The sequence below is a fragment of the Tetrao urogallus genome (genome assembly GCF_951394365.1).
Source record: "Tetrao urogallus genome assembly, chromosome: 5".
Lineage (NCBI taxonomy): Eukaryota > Metazoa > Chordata > Aves > Galliformes > Phasianidae > Tetrao > Tetrao urogallus.
In genome coordinates this window covers 11201972-11221344 of record NC_136818.1, presented here as the reverse complement: position 1 = coordinate 11221344, position 19373 = coordinate 11201972, and the positions used below count along the sequence as shown (strand labels likewise).

Here is a 19373-nt window from a genome sequence, read left to right as displayed (position 1 = left end):
AGATGCTGCAAGCACCAAATCATAGCTCATAGAATCAGGTCCTGAGATAGTTACTACCAGTAAAGAGGAATCCTTTGAGTGTATGCCATTGGTGAGCCGATGAGCATGGACCATAGAAGGGCTCCATGTAGAAGGTAAAATTGGCAAAAGCATAACAGATTTGAAATGTATCCCATGGTGTAGGGTATAATTTTTGTTTTGATCACTTTTCATTCTTTAAAGTATTATTTGTTTGACCATAAATGTTCCATGATCTGTTATTTTTTTTTAATTGTGATTTAATAATATTAAACAAGCAGTTTTAATTTGTATTCTTCTATATGGTCAAGCTTAGATATCTTGACTTTTTGAACTGAATCAATAGTTGTTGTTTAGTTTCTCAAGCTACTTAATATTTGATTATCTGTAGTGTGATATGTGATTTGACTTCATTTTTGACACAAGAAAAAGTTAGGTGTGTACCATTTGGATTTTGATACTGTGAATTTAGTGTTGGGGTGAGTCATTTCTTCATTTTACATGGTACTTTTTTGCTTATAACTGTCATTCCTGAAATACTACTAACAATATTTCAATTGGTAAGTTTAGCCAGTGGGAGGAAATGAGGAAGAAAGCCAGTTTATTGGAATGTTGCTAGGGTGTGGAAGACGAGTTTCTTACCTCAGCATATAGCACTTGAGGTGTATTGACTGTCACTGCAGAGCTCACAGGCATGAGGTGGTTATTTTTCAACTCTCCAAATTCGTAGTTCTTAGGAGAATTTTAAAAAAAGGAAAAAAAAAAAAAAAACAAACCCAAAAAACACCAACATTGTTGGAGTTACTTTGATGGCAGAAGTTAAGTAGACTTTCTTAGAAATGTAATGAACTTGTCCATAAGCTGCGTTTATGTGGTTCTTGCTTTTTTTTTTTTTTTTTTTCTCTTCCCTTGGAGTCTTAACAAATTAGGTAAAATTTAAAGAATATGAAAAGTTCTGTAAGGGAAGCATGTTTGAAGTAGGGAAAAGATTTTTCATATACCTTTCTGCAGCCTAGACTGTAGTAGGACATGAAGTAAAATGTCAGGTGGATAATCTTCAGTCTAGCATGATCACAGGTCATGTTTTGTTCAAGGTGAGCAGGCAGACAGGATCGTTCTTCACTTACACAGCCTCTTAACATGTTTCATCTTTTACCAGTAGTATTTTACTGTATCAGATGACAGAAAATGTTTCTCCCCTGTTCTCTTCCAAAGTAATTTTAAGTTTTCCATTGCATGCTAAAGGCTCCTATTTTGCTTTTGTCTGGAAGTGGGGGGAGGAAGGGAGGACCGGGCCTTTTAGAAAGCCTGCAGTTGATAGGATTCCTTCCTCCCTAGTAATAGCTTATAAAACTCGTATGTATGCACAGATATTTCTCTTGCGTGCATGTGAAATGCATTTTCGTCCTGAGAAAAGTGTTCTCTGCAGAAACTACCCGTGTGTAAAAAGAAGATTGGCTTTAAAAGGCAACTGTGATGGGAACAGTGTCTTAGGGAGATGCAGCTTGGACTTGAGGTAAATTGAATGCTTTACAAAAATGTGGTTTTGAGCTTGCATTGACATTGTATGTAATATGGGTACACGTTAACTGTATGATGTTTTTTGTATGGTTTTTCTCAATAAATGTAAACTGATGGATAATAATAGCAATGTTTTTGTCTTTCTTATGCTCCTACCCTGCCTCCATTAGAAGTTACAGCTCTAGAGGAAAGATATCGCAACAAAGACTCATGTGAATGAACATCACCCACATGAAAGTCTATTTATATGGCTATTAAAATACTCACTGAAAACATCATGCAACTTATAACTTTTTTCAAGATTTCTCTGAATTTTACAACTATTTTGAGGCAAAAGAGTGACTTCCATAGGTAACTATACTAATGGCAGTCAGCATGTTTACCATAGTAAAATTTCTTAATAATTTTTACATGATTCCATAAACTTAAACTACTCTAGCTTATCATGTTCTGTGCTAAGGCTCTGCATGTGCTCTTCAGTTGAAAATGTGGCTTATTTGTAAAGTAACTCTTAAAGAAGCTTGTGCTAAAAAAATTCAGATGGGTTTAGCACAATGACTTCAGCACTGATACCTGAGAGATCTTACTGAAAAATAAACTACACCTCAAGCAGGTGTAGTTTAGAGATGCAGCAGTAAATTCACTGCATCAAAAGACAGTTGAAAAAAGATGTACTTCCTGAAAATGTTTCCTTCCTATCAACTAACTGCTGGCTCGTTGCCAGCTGTTTCTCTGTCTTTTAAGAAATGAAAAAGATTTTTTTTTTTACAAGCGAATGTTGATGCTGTAATGATAACTGTAGGCCTTACTGAGATTATTCTTACTGTTTGGATTACCGACTGCATGGGTTGATAAGAGCTTAAGAGTTCAAATGCAAGTCTATTTAAAAAAAAACACGGCCACCAAACTAATGCTCTTAGACCACAGAACAATGAAAGTGAGCAGTTATGTAATCTTTTATTGTTTAAAAATAATACACTGAGTTCTTGAAAAATCATGGATAAGTATTTCCTTTTGCCAGTTCTATGCCTCTGGGATAAAGTAAGACAGCTTAAATACTTAGTGCTCATGCAAAACTATACCAGTAGATTTACACTACTACAAAAGTTTCCAGATTGTGTATTTAGCTTTATACTATTACACAACAGTTGGTCTTCAAATAGGGGAGCGCTACTATCATTCAGTTTTTCCTTTTAGTTGATCTTTCACACATTGATTCCTTCTTTTTAGCCTGCCATACTAAATTCTGTACTGAGCAAGGAACCTGGATGCACAACTTGAAGGTTATTCATATCTGATGCAGGAATGACAATGCATATCCTTGTTTTCTTTAGTTGGCCCCATCAGAAAAAGAGATGATGCAGTAAGAAAGTTTTGAGGGGAAGAAAGATTCCAGCTAAAGTAGAGCATTAGTAGTCATCAGCTAGAAAATAAAAAGGTTAAGAGAGAGATTAATAGATTTTTCATAATAGGAAAGATACAAGAAGAGCATTTGAGATTTAAGCAAATTAAAATACTAACTCTTACTTTCAATGGTGAGAATACAGGTGCTAGCAGATGTGCCTCTGTTGTTGACTGCTTTACACATATATTCACCTTCATCTTCTGGGAAGGTTTCGGGCAAATAAAGGCAATAGGTTTCTCCTCTTTCAATATATTGATAGTCCTCAGAGTCCTGCAACATTTCCCCCTCAAACCACCATGTGACTTGAGGTTTTGGTTCTCCAGTAATTTTAACTGTAAATCTCACTGGCTCACCATCAACAACTGATGTGTTTTTCAGTGACTTCTTGAACCAGGGAGCTCCAGATCGAGCTTGATCTTCCTCATCTTCACAAGTAGAACCATTAATAACGCTTCCCTCATCATCATCTTCTTCTTCCCTTTTCTGTTTTAAAATAATCCAGTTTAGAATTTTCAGAGTAGCAATAGCAGCACGACTGCTAGTAACATGTAGTTGATTACAGAAAAGCTGTTGTTTTTAAGAAGGGGAGATGCCTATCCATGCTAGAAAACAACGTTCTGAATGTGGAACAAGCAGCAAGTGCTGTCTAAACTTTGTTTTAATGTAGCTGGTATGGTTGGTGTCTTAGGGGAAAGTATAGGCATGAATAGTGATTGCATTTTCAGAATATTCAAAGGAAACTGCAGGTTCCTTCCAACATATTTCTCATGCTCTTCAAAATATTAACTCAAAAGCAATTACACAAATACAGTAATTTATATAAGTATAATGCTCATTTTATACTGATGGCTACAATGCCAGAAGTGGTAATCAGAAGCCAAGTTAAATGACATTGAGGACTGAAGAAAAGGTACTTTGTAATCTCTACCTTCTGTAATGCAGCATCAATTTCTTTTTGTTCGAACTGCATGCGGAGTAATTTTTGTTCTTCAATTCTCCTCTGTTCTTCTTCTTCCCTAGCCCTTGCCATTTGCTCAAAACGTGCCTTCATATTTACTTTATGAGTAAATGGAGCCTCAGATTTCTTGGCTGGTCTCACATCTACCTCGTCATCCTTGGGGGGAAAAAAAAATAGGAGATACTCATGTTTTACTTTTTAAATGTTCACAGCGATAGTATTAGTTTAATACATCAGTAAATTAAACTGTGCAAACCCTCCCTGAGTCCTCTTGGTTATTTTTCTCCCCTCAGATTTGTTAATGTTGGATTTAAAATGAAGTCTCTTAATAATTTCTCAGGTTCTGAGATGGGTGGGTTTTTTTCCCCCTAAAAATTACCAAAAACATTTCATTTGATGAACCTTAGTCTAATATTTCAATTACAAGTTTTTCTAAAAAAATTTGCTCAAGTCTGCAAGGTATGGATTCAAGAAACAAAGTATTGTACAGATAGAAGTCTGTACTATGAATTCAGATGTTTCTTATGATGTCCCATTCTCGATGGCACTTTAATAGCAGTATGTTGTAGTAACGCAATAGAAATAACTTTGGCTACAGCTGTAGCTCTGGATTAGAGATGATAAACTGTTAAACTAAGGTAAGGAAAAGAAAAATGCAGGGTTTTTGTGAAGTATAGAAATGGTAATTGGAATACTTGCTTTCTCTTACTGTCACATACTAGAGATATGGAACCTTTCTTCGCATTGTGCAGTCAGCTGGTGTCTTACAAGTCACTGCTGATTTGCTTGTACAAGTTCTTATTTGTGCTTATTGGCCTTTTTATTTGTGGCGATGAAAAGCAGGCCTTCCCAATTAAATTATCTACTCTGTGGATTGTTTTTTTAGCTGGGCATTTGCTCCATTTTTTGGAAAATAAGCAGCTTAATGATCACAGAAAATTATTGTAGAGTAGATGAGGGAGGGGAGAAGATAGAAATACAAAATATTTGCAAAAGTGATTTCAAATGTATTAGAAAAATATTTTCTAGAGATTTTACTTTCCCACGTAAGTAGCATACCCTCTTGGGGCAATGCTAAGTGCTCAGTCACTTTTATGTCATGCTGTTCTGGCTTCAACACTTAAGCAGGTTGTTGACCTTATAGAAATGTTAGTGTCACTCGTTAAATGAAAAGTTTAAGAAGTTCTGAACTGATACTGAAGTGAATGATTGCAGATATTAAAGCCTCAGCATGGGGCTTTGATTTATCTGGTGGAGAGCGAATTAGAGTTCAGAAGGAGCAGCAACTTGCATGACCATTAATAGAACAGACTCAAAAGTCAGCATGTTTCAGCACCTCAGGCCAGCAGTTTGTTAAAGTGCTGAATTGAAGTGTGAGCAGAAAAACACGTCTGCTTGAGTGCAAATGATGGATGATAAACTGGTGCAGTTTCTCTTAGAGATGCCACCATCATACATCCAAAGAAGGGAACAGAGAAGTAAGGACAGAATCATGTTGGAAATACAGCAAATTTTGGTGAAAGCAGTAGTATTGCCCAGTACTATCAGTTGTGCTAGTTAAGTAAATCATTACCATACAGAACACAAATTACCTCTTGAAACTTCTCAGCTTCCCTTTCTCTTATTTCTTCATCCATTGCTCTTCTTTTGGCTCGTTCTTCTTCAATCTTTTTCTGTATTTCTTCTTGAGATAATTGTCCTATTTTCTCAAACTTGCTTTTCAGATTCTTCGCTTGAATAGAACCACTTCTTTTTAGCTTTATTAACTCTTCATATTCTTTGCTTAGCTCAAAAGTTTCAGACTCCTCTTCCAGCTGTTTAGAAATAACAGAACATATCAGATAGAAAATATATCCTGGCTATTTTCACTACCTGTTCTCCCCACAGATTGGTGTAACTTTAAGTACTTGAACAATTCTTTTAGCTTGGATTTATTTCAAGTTGAAGATCTTTTCCCCCCCAATAACTTTTCTCTCAGTGTGGTCTGGACTATACTGAGTTTATGGCATCTTTAAGCTTTAATTTTAAAATGTCTTCTCTGGTTTTACAGGAAAAAAAAAAAACAAAAAACAAATGAGATTTCAGGATGTCACAGCTGTAAAAGAAGTGACCTTTCTGGACACTGTAGTCAAACTGTGTCTGCAGCTGTAATTGTTTATATTGTGCTCTATCACTTCATGACCTCTGAAGGCAGTAAGAGAATATATTTCAGTTGTCTGTCTTGTTCCCCAGCATGCAAAATGTACTTGAAAAGCCCACAGGCTTTTATTACTTGCTTTAGCTTTGCTTACAAAAAAAAAAAGTCATTCCCTAATATTCAAAAGGGAATCATATTCTGAAAATTACCACCCACAACCAAATCAAATTGGTGTATGCTTCATGAATGTGATGTTCTAGTCATCTGGTATGCAAGGCGAATTCTGTGTGTGATTCTTAAAATCAGCTGTGACAGCCTACAAATCCTTGATACACTCACTAGAAACAACTTGAGGTCACTGTAATTCTCTCCAAATTATTTAACACCGCATTCCCCTGAACAGGGCAGGAATTTTGTTCTTTTGTTTTTGTTTTTGGGTTGTTGGTTTTTTTTTCATTTTCATTTTTTAACTTTGAATCTAGGTGTTTCTATTTTCCCTGGGTTGGAAAGACAGTGTATTCATTTTATTAACACAGAAGAATTTGCAGGTAACTAAAATAAAATGCTGAAAGGACAAATTTGAAATTGTTTTTACTTTAAGAGTATCAAGGGGATACAGGTTTTTTAGTAGGTAGATCACTAATTAAATGACTGCAACATTATAAAAAGATATTTTTGATTTTCATTCTTTTCACATAATACAGAAGCATTGATTTTAAAATCCCTTAAAAAGGAACTCCCAGTTAAAATCTTGAACTCTGAACTCTGAACATTGTATTTTTCTTCAGAGCATGCTTAACACATCTTTTGATGTACAAACCTCTCCCATTTCTTGTCTTAACTGCTGGAATTCTTGCTTTTCCATTTCCAACTTTTGCCTACGCTCCTCTTCTGTGCGTCTCTTCTCTTCTTCCATCTTTTGTCTCAGCATCTCCTCAAAGTTGATTTCCAGTTTACCAGGGATGAGAGATTCTTGAGAAAATGTTTTAAACATTTCTGGTGATTCATCATCATCCAGCACCTGCTGGAAATTCAGATCGTTAATGGCGGAGGGACTTGGGAGGAAATATCCAAGTGTTCTGCCACAGAGCAGTGAGATGCAGGAATGGAGCACAGGTCTCATGTTTTGAGAAGGAAAGTGTTTGGGGGTTTTCTTCTTTCTTACTACAACACTAAACTTTTTATAATGGAGATGAAGGTGTTCGTACAAATGCAGTCTTTTCTACAAGATGATGGGAGAGTGTGTCCTCTAAAAGCAGCTTTGGGACTCAAAGCTGTAAATTCCTGTTCATTCCACAGGCTGTCCTTAAATGAAGTATTTGTCTAAATGGCATTGCCCTTAACACTGTAGTATCTGTAGTCTTTCTTCTAGCAAACTGTGTTATATTTCTTTGATACCACTATTGCTAATATGTATAATTGAGAAGAATTTTCTGTGAGAAACTTATGCACAAATGGAAGATACAAAATCATGTTGCCAGTTCATTGTAGTGAGGATTTCCTTGTTTCCCTGTCCTTTTCTCAGGCTGCACAGCCTGGCTGGGCATTAATGATCATTCTGCATGAGAAGATGGCTTCTTTTTGTGACCAATTTATAAAAGGATAGTACGGCCCCCAGAAAAGCACTTCTTAATTACTTCCAAAAGCAGGAAATCTAGAAACAAGTATTTGATTCCACTGTACTTGTTAAAGCAGGGGTGATAGCATGGCCATCTGAGTTGCATAGGAAAACGAATTCTAGGTAAAAACCTATGTGAGTCTACTTGCGTGTGTAACTATGTAAACCTGTCACACTGATAGAGACTTTCTCAACAAGAGCAGTCTGTAAGGTGTGAGATGAGGTCAAATACTGATCCAGAACTGCACAAAAGTAACAGCTTTTGGCATGATTGAGTCAGTGCATGTTTGAAAAGTCTTGTGGCAAACATTGTGGAGCCCAGTCTGCCTGAAATTCTGGACATTCCTAACAGGAGCCATCATCCAAATTCTAGAAGGGATTAATGGATCAAAGCTTTCAATTGAGAAAGTGTTTTAACTTTATTAAATATATATATATATGCACATTAAGATGCTTTAGTACTTCCCTTTCTCCTTTATTGCTGCTTACTGCTGTCGTAATTTGCACTTTTTACTGCTGCTTGTGCCATCTTTGTTCATAGTGCTGTTCTGACCTATTTTGCCTGTTTCTGTTTTTATTTGATCCTTCAGTAATTGTTCTGTGGTTTTTGTTGTTGTTCTTTTTGGCTCAACCAAATACTCTTAGTCACTATAGATTTCCTTCAAATTTTCCCTGTGAGTAAGCTTTCAGTTGGACTTCAGCCCCACCATTCCTTCCATTCTTCATTCGTTTTGCATAATACAAGCATAGTTGTAGAAATTGTGTCATGGAGAAGTGGAGTCAAAAAAATGAAGCTGTAAACTATTTCCTTCAGTGAAAACAATGCAGAGCTGCATATTTTTTAGGAGATAACTACAGCTAAGTTGATAAAGAGCTGTGCAAGTCTCTTTTTGATGGTGTATGAATTTGTATGCTTATGAAGCAAGAAGCATTAATTCAAAATGTATTAACATATTTGTGTATGAACTTAAAAAGAAAAAAGTGCATATGACCAAACAACTGCATCTGTTTGGACTTTTGAGCCAGTAATGAAAGGATAGTAAGCCAACTTATTCCTGATTTAAGAGAAAAAAAGAGAAAGGATAATATCAGCTGAATTGTGTGATACACAAAACCCTTGTGGTTAGCTTGGTAAATATTATACGTGAGACTGTGGCTTGGTCTGGTTTGATTTCTACAAATGGGAACAGAGAGCTGTGGGAAAGAGTCCTGCAACAGCAGTGGTGTGCAGCTCTGCCAGCCAATTTTCAGTGGGCAACCAGTGATTGATACAAAATAGAACAGCTTTTTGTTCATACGAAGACAGGTTCTTCACATAGTTAGTAATGGAAAGCAACTGACAGTGGAGAGAAATGAATGCTTGAGTCTGAAAAGGATCAAGCTGATAGTGGGAGGCATGGAAGTAGCAGAAGAAAATGTAAAATTGGGAGGTCCTTGCAAAAGAAGGTAGAGTAGTATTTGTGGTTTTCAGCAGCAGTGTTACTACTTCTGTTTGTGTGTATTTTTTCAAAAAGAACTAAAAGTCTGAAGAGGTTCTAAAACAACAATTTAAACACTTAAAAATGAACACGAGGTTTTAGTAATTCTGAGTGAGATGATTAATGTGTTCTTAAAATGCTAAAAAGCACATCAGTACATTGCTGCTATATTGTGTAGGTGTGGATAATGCTTGTATTTTCTGTTCCAAGTAAAGGAAACTGTATTCTTTCAGGATGCTAATTAACAGAAAATTTTTCAAGCACGTGTGTGTTAAAAACATCTTCAGTTAATTTTTTAGAGTAGTGAACATCTTTAAGTCTGCTGTTACAGTTGCAGGCTGTGCTGCATCAAATGGATTAAGCCTTGATTAATCAATGAGATTCTTCTTGCCGGAATGCTTAAGCTTTTGTTACACAGGCAGAAAAAATATTCTGAAGAAAGCAGTAAAAAACAGAAGGCATTCTGCTGTTTGTGTCTTTGCTTTACTTTCTTTGAATTATCTGCTCACTTTTCATAAAGATTATAATAGCAGAAATCCAGTAGCACTCCTTTTCCAGGGGCTTAAGGTTCTGTGCTCCCACTTCAGAGGTGTGCACAGACCACAGACATTTTCAATATTTGCTTTCCAGTACAAAATCAGGTATAAATTTACATTGTAATTTTGTGGGTAGTCTTTCAAAGCAGAGGTCTTGTCTTCAGCCCAATTTTCAGCCAGAGGGAGCACTGCTAACAGTACTAAAAGCCATACAAAGTGTTAATTTGCTTCACAAGCATCACCTTGAATTATGGAGAAAAAGAAAATGAATTAGGCATGCAGATGGTCTTTCAGTAGAGCCACACTGGGGGATGAAGGAAGAGATTGCCAGATATGTGTGTTACTCCACAGCTTTTTGTGGTACGTCTTGCCCTTTGTTTTGAAGAATACAATGCTTGCATTTTAGTTGGTATTAGACTAATTTAACACTGTATTTCCTAGCATCCACCAGAAAGTAGTTGGCTTATATCCAAAAGCCTGCTGAAACTTGAACTTCTTGGAATAAGCAGTGAAAGACTCTATGCAATTTTGTGTATGAACTACTGCTCCCACTCTCTGATGTTAGGCATCCGTCTCTCCTTCCAAACAATGTCACTGTGTCAGTCTTTGCTCCCTGAAAATTTATCTTTGATATAATCTTAATTCAAATTCTATCATCATATATCACAGGAATCAGTAAATTCCACAAGTTGCCTTTTCTGTTTCCCTGAACAAGTAATGAAATACAATAAAAACATCAATTAGCTGACTTCAGCTTCTTCGTTTTTTCCTTCCTCAAGGGCCACAGATGACCTCAGAATATGCACTTGCAGTGAGCATTCTACTAGTGTGGCAATGATTACACTTAAGTGAGTAAAAAGTGTAGGGAGATTAACTTGGAAAACTGCAGCTAAGGAGACTGGAATTTCTTCCTTGCACCCAGCCAAAAACAAAAACTTCCTTCTGAAGATACTCTGCTTTCCGTGTTTGTTGCACCTAGCATAGTACTAGCAGTTGGAAACAGCATCTGGTTTTCATTTGAGATCTTTTCTAGGCTTGCTTTGAGGAAGGATAATTTCTTGATAATTTTTTATGGAGAACCTTGATTAGTTTAGCTTCTAGTAAGTCATAGGGTAAACTAATAAATACAGTTAGAGCATATACCTGATTGTATTTAAAACTTTTCCCTTTCATTGTGGAGACTGATGGAAAATGATAAACTAAATACTAAACAAAGTATCATACCATGTTCTTCCGTGCTTCAGCAAATGCTCTTTTCTCTTCTTCTATACGTCTTCTTGCATCTTGTTCTGCTCTCCTCTTTTCCTCTTCTCTCCTCAGTCTTTCCATCTCCTCAAAACTGAGCCTAAGTTTACCAGGACGGAATTCTCTACCAGAATTTTCAGATTCTTCATGGCCACCTTCATTTATCTATAGAGAAAACAGAGAGGGGAAAAAAAAAAAAATATATATATATATATATATATATATATATATATATAAAATATAATATATATTTATATATTATAATATATAATATATAATATAAATTTATATATATACTATATATATATGTAATACTGAGATAAGGTTGGTTTGTTTGTTTATGTATCCATTCTGAATAATAAATACTCCACTAATTCCTTTCTGATTCTTTATAATTGTTTTTTTCTCCTGGAGAAAAAATAGAGACTTTCATGGTGAGGCTGGATCAGGCCCTGGGCAGAGTGATGTAGCTGTGGTGTCCCTGTTCATTGCAGGAGAGTTGGACTAGATGGCCTTCAGAGGCCCCTTCCAACTCCAAGGATTCTTTGATTCTATATGATGGTTTGGTTCCTAGAAGAAACTTTTTAAACTTCATTTTAACCAGCAAAGAGAGAGAGGAAATATATTTCAGAATCCCATATCCCTTCCATATTTATTTAAATCACTTCAAGATGTACTTCAAAGCAGGATGTCTTACCAGGAAAAGGACAAACAATTAAGTAGCTGTTTCATAGTTTCAGGGTTGGATTATTTCCTGTAAACAATCACTCCCTATTCACTTTCTTCACATCATTTTCATTGACTTTTATACCACTGAGTTTTCACCAATGCACTTAGCAGTTTGAAAGAAGGCTGTAGTTTTATAGCAAAACTAAAGTAACATCTTGAATCCAGACTGACGTTTTTGTTTCTCTTTTTTTTAGACATTTAATCATCACTGAAGAAAGGGAAGTGAGATATTTCATTATTTCTTATCTCCAGTAAACATTATCTGCCAAGAGAAACCCATTGTTTGCAAACTGCAGCAAAGAACAAAAGAATGAACCATCTTCAGAGCATATCATGAGGTGTCTCATTTATTAATGGTGGAAATTGACTGGGAACTGTCAAGAGTATTAATACTCCAACTATCTGCGTACTGCAAGCAAGCCTGGTATGTTGGGTAGACAGCTGAGGGAATTACAGAGGTCTTTTATTTGGAACTCATAAGGGAAAAGAAAAAAAAAAAAGAATCTAAGGAATTGAAGTGCTGAACTCTTCCTTTAAGGAAACTTTTTACTTGACATTTTGACAACCACTGATACCAGATATAACTGCATAGTAGAAAATGACCACAGGGGAGACTTGTTTTACTTTTGAATTTGTAAATTCAATTGTCAGACTTTTATATGACTTGGTTAATAAATACAGATATATGAGGGTGGGAGATGTGAAGAAAACTTCAATTAGAATGGCTACAGTAACTTCACAGATTTCCCTCTCCTTCATTTTCTTTTCTCTTTCACTCATATCTCTACTCCAGAAAGAAAACAAAAATGAGTATTATTGACATAATGCCAAGGTTACTGTTATGGAATGATTAGGTAATTTTTTTCAAGGGTAGAGAGAAGACAAGAGGCAGGGGTGAGGCGGGTATTAACTTCAGGTTTGGCATCTGCCTGAGCTTAGAACCCTCCCAGTTTGGACCAATTGGGAATTTCAGAAGTTCAGCTTTCTGGAGGTTCTGTGTTGTGCTGGTTTTTCATTTGTTTTGTTTTTCCCTCAAGCAGCAATTTGTTTTTGAAATATAGTCAATATAATGATCTTGTTTGTTTAAGAATGGTAATTTATGGTTACACTGTTCTTTTGAAGTTAAAATTAGGAAGTTCCTAGAAATAATATGTTTAAAGGTCTCATGAAATATGAAAAAACGAGACTCATTAAACTTCTTTGTATGTGAATGAACAAAGTCACAATGTTTGAGACTGTATAGAGGAAGGATACTTAAACAGAGAACTTCAAAATAAAGCTTTTGCATATAGAGTGTAGCAAAATAGCAAATACAGTACTGAAGCATCTGGTGTATCTTATCGTAGCTAGCGCTAAGTGATTCCTTTAGTGTGACTGAAGAGCAAACTATGGTGAGGTCTGTTTATAGTTGGACTAAAATAAGTCTGGCTTATGATACTGGCAATAGTTTTGCAAATTACATGAAACAGGAGTTGAGTGATGTTTTGGTGTTGAATCTTGCAATTTGTAGTACGCTGTTATTCACACCGCTACCTACAAGACAGCCAACCTGTCTTTCCTTTTCTTCACAAAAACAAATTTAAAAAAAAAACATAACATATTGTATTTATAAATAAATGTGGGAGTAAGAAGTAGCATTTTCCAATTACAGAATGTTTTCATAAAAATTGCTTACTGAAACAAATGAATTTTGTGATCAAATCAGAAAAGTAATTTTCTTCTTGAGGATATACAGCTTAAGGTACTACAAAGTGCAGATATGACAAGTGATAATATTGACAACAAATTTATAACACAAAACTTCCTTGTTTTATTAAAATAAGAGAGTTATACCTGTATGGTTAGTGAGTTAGAACCAAGATGAGAGCGTCTATTTCAAAACTTAGTGGTGACAGAATTTTCAGCTTGAAATGGAGCTAAGCAATAAGAATCAGGTTTAGGAGTGGATGTAAAGGCATATCCTCCATCAGAATTCTATTGCAACATGCACAAAACATGTACTTACCATTTGCTGCCTCGCTTCTTCAAAGGCACGTTTTTCCTCTTCTAAACGCTGTTTTGCTTCTACCTCTGCTTGCCGCCTTTGGTTTTCCTGTCTTTGTCTTTCAAGTTCTTCAAAAGTTACTTTCAGCTTACCAGGTGACAGAGATGCTTGTGTTTCACTGACCTGATTTTCACCCTGTATAAGAAAAATGAAGTAGTTGCCTTCTAGATAATACATGTTTATTGCTTAGATGTTCTCAGATGAGCGGTTTACCGTGAGAAATGAAAGGCACTTCGTTTCCTTAAGGAATTGGTTTTGTTCCTCATGTTTAAGCTTCATTTCTTCATCTGGTCTGCCTTTTTGTTCTGCTCTTTCTTTTCCTGTGTCATCAAAGTTTATTTTCATCTTCCCAGGTGTTTTGTTGGGTTTTACAGGCACTATTGTAACCAGTAGCGAATCATCCCCTTCCTGTCCAAAAAGATATTTATTATATTTTCATAAAGCTTGGCTTCTAGATAACTTAATTCTTAAACTGTTGTTTTTTTTTTACCTGTGTGCACCAAAAGTTCCAAAATAATTACTTGTACTGAGTATTAACAAGAATAAAACTATCTGCCTCTGACAGTCACTAATTTTCTTGTAATATCTGAAAGCATCAAGACTGAATTATACCTAAAACACAACTGCTGGCAAGGTGTCATTTCTTTATATATTTTCATTAACTATTTCTTATAAGTATTCATTATTGGAATAAGATAAGAACAAGTTGAATTTTGAACGTGTAGGAATTGTAGTGGCAGTCTACTTCTTACTATATAAGAGAGATACAGTGGTTGGGATAAGGTAGTAGTTCTAGAAGTTTGTTCTTTGTCAAGCAGATTAATTTGCTTTCGAAGGGTGTCTCTGCTTCAAAATTATTTTCATAAATTAATGATAATGATTAATGATTAAATACCAAAATATGCTTCACCCAATTTATTTATTTTAAGTTAGATACCATAATAACAAGGACACTGTCAAATAACTTAGAAGTAATAGGTTTTGGTGGTGCGTTGTTTTCTTTTTTAACTGTAACAGGAATGTGATTTTGTGTTGGTGACAGATGATTGGACCTTCAAACCTAGATTTTTGAAATCATATATTTGTTTGCAAGATTTAAAATAGAAACCCATGTGTTAAATGAGTTCATTTGAGGGGAAAAAAAGTTACCAACAAGTTGAGACCACTGTTCAAACATCAGTATATTGACAGAACCCCCTTTTAGTGACAAGCTTAAGGCAAAGAGCTTTATGATGATACTTTCCAAAGCCAGAGCATTTAGAGTATCATTGTCAGTATGCCTCAAATCATTGTGGTGGCTCTGAATATTTGTATCTGAAGTGTTCTGAACCCTTCAACATATTATTCACGCTTCAGGCTCTAAAACTTAAATAAACTGAGTTTTAAGTGCAGATAAACACTTCTGCATGCTTTAAAAAGTTCTTAGGTCCTTGGTTGATCTGCAGTGAAATACTTGTGCCCTTTTGGAACTCCTCCCAGCCCATATTACAATAATAAAGCAAAGTGAATAAAAATGCAGGTGAACATTTCTTTAAAAAAAAAAGCTGATTACCTCTGCTGCTGATTCAGTTCCCGTATTGTTAAAGTCATCAATCTATTAAATAAGAATTTCATAGGATTACATTAATTTGGCTCTTTGCCTTAGATTTTCAAACATAGAACTGGATTTTTTATTTTTTTTGTGTGTGTGTCAGTGATATGTATGTAGCACTTAAATTCACAGAGGTGGTAACGGCTGAGCCTTTGGTGGAATATTTCGGGTAGGTTAGCAAGTTGAGGAACAGGTAACGTGACATCGTACACAAAGCATGCTTCAGCATTCTTAACACTTCAGTGATGAACCGAGAAAAGTGCTTTAGGTGTTCATTCTTCATGTGAGCATTCCATAATTGCATTTCAAAACAAACAAACCAAAAAACATGAAAGCAAAAGTATTTCTGATTTTAGTGATACTGTCTTCCCCTCAGCTGCCAACAAAAAGTCTGTTGTATTTGGAGTCTTAATAGTGGTAGTTTTATACAGTAACATTCTTTCTAAAATTCTCCATGATATATAATTCTGTCCTTCAAAGTAAATTAAATATTTGCTGGATAAAACTACTTTTAGCAGGCAATGTAACAATGTTGAAAGTAGAAAAGACTATGTAAGTTCTTGTTGAAAACTGAGTTCTCCTGCAGTACTGTTTCTCTTTTCTTACAAAAAGCCAAACCTCTTTTCATACGAAAAAAAAACCCAACCTAAATTAAATATTCCTAACTTTTTGTAAAATAAATAAATCTTACGGTCCTGGTTATCATCTCAATGTTTACTTGCACTGCAGTATTTGCAGCACTGAAGAAAACTTACAAATGGAATTTAATATGATGCCTCAGTGCAAAACTTTACAAATGACAAGATTTTCTCTACAGGCACAGTTGGAGTCTATTTACGTGTGGATGCAGAGACAGCTCACAAAGTGACGAAGGAATAAAACATGACTTGAATTATCCTGATTTTTAGTTTATTTGTACCTTCATATACTTGCCTGATGAGGTCATTTTCCTACTTCTTCCTTGCCTCAGTTTATCTATCACTGAACTGTACTCACTTATTTATAAGCAAAAATTGCCTAAAGTAAGGGTTCATAAATAAAAGCAATATTTTCAGATTAATTTAGTAAATACTATAAACACAAACCCCAGCTTGTGCCTGGTTTCTACTCCTACCACATTTTATGTCTGCCTGCTTCTGCCTGTAACTCAAGCTTAAAAAACGATTACCCTAAAGATTATTTAGAGAATATTTGTCTTCACTTTCTTCCCCAGTTCCATCCCATTCAGTATCTCCCATGTAAACCACTACTATCAGAAATCTTAAAGCGTACTTTTGCTGAGTACAAAAACTTTTTCTGATTTATTTACAGTTATACCTTATTTTGATCAGATCACCATACCTCCTGTGCTTTTTTGGCTAATTCTCTTTGAATTTTCCTTTTCTCAATCATATCCTGCTCAATTCTGCGCTTTCTTTCTTCTTCTGTTCTTTTTCTTTCTTCTTCTTGTCTTTGCTTCTCCATTTCTGCAAACTTGCCTTTAACGGTTCCTGTGGTATGAAACACACAATTCAGTAACGAGATCTAATACCTGCCCAGTGGGTTATGTGGCCTTTAAACTTTGGCCTCTCTTACCTATTAGCTTTGGAACATAACCTTTGTCTGTCTTAGATGACTTTGTATCGTCATCTTCATCAGATGCAAGCAGTTCTTTCATCTGGTTGACGAAATACAGAAAAAGTAAACAGTTTTTACAACTTAAATGAAATTCCAATGATACTGTCTTTAAATAATGTGAAAATACTTTCACGTGCAATACTGAATATTAAAATAACAAAATATTTGCAAAGAAAAGTAACCTCCTGCTTTCTCCTGTTCCATTCTCTCTCTCTAACATATTGTTCTTTTCTTCTTTGCTTTTCATCTCTAGATCTCCTTTGATTTCTTTCTTCCCTTGCTTTCTGCATAGCTTCAAATTTATCCTTTACATCACCCTTGTGAAGCTTGGGCACATAGGACTTTTGGACGGGTTTAGATGAAGAAAGCAGAATCTTGATGAAGATATAGAAGAAATGAAGATAAGAAAAAGAAAGTTGAAACAGATGAACAGAAGCAGACTGGATTAGAAAGAATGTAAGAACATAAATGTACATTTGGGATTATGAACTCTGTGCCACCAGCCATCATCTATTAAGTATTTGTTCAAAACTAAACAGTAATAAATACAGAAATATCCTAAACAACTTTGGCATTGTATTAAACTTAAAAACTGTGACGCATAAGTAAGTATACAAGAAATATAAATGCACACTTTTTTTTTTATTTCTATGGGTTTAAACATTATATATAGATTTGCATTGTTGCATTGAAATCGTAAGCACTCAAAGAGGTCCTACACCCCTAAGACTGCATTTAAAATAAATAGGCAGACGTGTAATAGAACACGCCTGTGTTCTGCAACTCTTCCACATCTGTAAATGGTTTTAAATACATGGTACTATCAGTTCATTTAAAACCTCCAATATATTATATACTTATTTCTTTTCTTAATATTCAGAGAAATTCATCCAGAGATTTTATGGTGTTAAGGGTCAAGATCCCGGCTTGCAGGAATCTGATCCTGATAAAGGTAATGAACACATCTTTGCCAATACTTAAGTAAGAGAAGTACCTGCTTTGCAGTATTACATTTTCCATCTTTTTACTGCAGTGACTGCTGAAATGTTGTCAATACAGTTATGCTGAGAAAACTGGCTGAAAGAAAGTCTGTTTCATATTTTCCACCTAAACCAACAGCAGATACTGTAATGATGTTTTGCTTTTGTTCCTGCCACTCGTGGTATCATGGCACAAGAAGAAATATTTTAATAATTTTAATAATATTTTAGCCTGAATTTTCCCTAACATGAAGTTTCTTCATATTTTGTTAGCTTAGTTTTGCATTCTTCGTTCATTTTTAATACCAATAAGAACATTTCCCACATTTCATCAAATCAGGTGATCTTCCTTAAGCTGCTCTCAAGCATCCTTCGATTGTCTTACGGTAAAATCAATAACAGCCAGACTTGCAGGATAATTGTATTTTACAATTGTTTTTAATTGCCCTATTTACAAGCATCAGTTGTAAATTTCTATATTACTTTGATTACCTTAAAATTAGTACATACCTCAGTTTTCTGTGCAATGTCATTCATGGTTACGGTATTCCGCTCTGCACCTGGTATGTTTAAGATTGCTTTCAGTTTCTACCTGAAAGAGACAGTTCTAGTTATATTCCTTTCTTTTCCTTTTAAATGATGCTTTGACCATCTTCCTGTAAATAAGTTTGCATGGGCCGAAACTGATGTATCACAATTTCATTTGGTCCTTTGAGGTTCACGAAGAAATGAATAGGTTCTAAGTATGCAACAGTAATTAAAAGAACAAGCTTGTGTTTCACTATTCATGCTCATACCCCTCCACACAGTCCCAGATATTGGTTTTTAATTTCCATTTTAAAAAGAAAGTCCGAGCTCTCAGCCAAGCTCTGGCTGCCCTGGCTGCCTGTTACGAAACTGTTTTTCTCAATACTGTGCTAGCAGAAAGGAATGTGCTCTGCACCTCTGCTGCTCCGCTTCAGGCTGAGGTCTGAGCCAGCGAGCTCAGGTTGCAAGAAGTCCGCAGAACGCCCGGGCCAAACACAGCCTGCTGGAGATGCTGCCTCGCCTTTGTATGGCTTTGGTGGAGAAGCAGTGCTTTCTTCCTACTGCCATGGAGTGTGCGAGAGAATGGAGGTAGGCTGCAGCTAGGTTTTGCATCTTGACTTACCTTGTGAGGTTACTTGTACAAATCTGAAAGAGGAGAAAAATCACAGCCAAAACCTTTTTTTTTGTTTGCCCCATGCCGCATGTATGCAGTTCTGAGGGGATGAAAACTATTAAGTAGAGAGAAACATTTCAGGAGCAACTAAAAACTATCTGGTACTATAGATAGCGGAAGTGCCATGTCACACAAGGACGTGACCAAAAACGGCAGCATTCCCTGTTCTAGAGGCCAAACCATCACTTTATGAATGAACTGAATGTGACTGGGGTGTAACGAGAGCAGACAAGTTATACTGTGGTTTTATTCAAACCTAAAAGAAGAGTCTTAGTCCATGGATGGTAGTCATTTA

The 19373-nt window shown here is 35.6% G+C and overlaps 1 protein-coding gene across 1 annotated transcript; it reads right to left on the bottom strand.

Annotated features, from left to right (window-relative positions):
• Window positions 1–3055: 3055 nt before the first annotated feature.
• NEXN (nexilin F-actin binding protein) lies at window positions 3056–18414 on the bottom strand (the record flags this gene model as incomplete). The annotated part of the gene is made up of 12 exons (XM_079536005.1): window positions 3056–3427; window positions 3873–4058; window positions 5495–5716; window positions 6860–7060; window positions 10896–11081; window positions 13651–13824; window positions 13903–14097; window positions 15242–15283; window positions 16622–16770; window positions 16856–16937; window positions 17080–17271; window positions 18388–18414. 12 exons carry the CDS (start codon window positions 18412–18414, stop codon window positions 3056–3058), a joined length of 2028 nt encoding a protein of 675 aa, XP_079392131.1.
• Window positions 18415–19373: the final 959 nt, after the last annotated feature.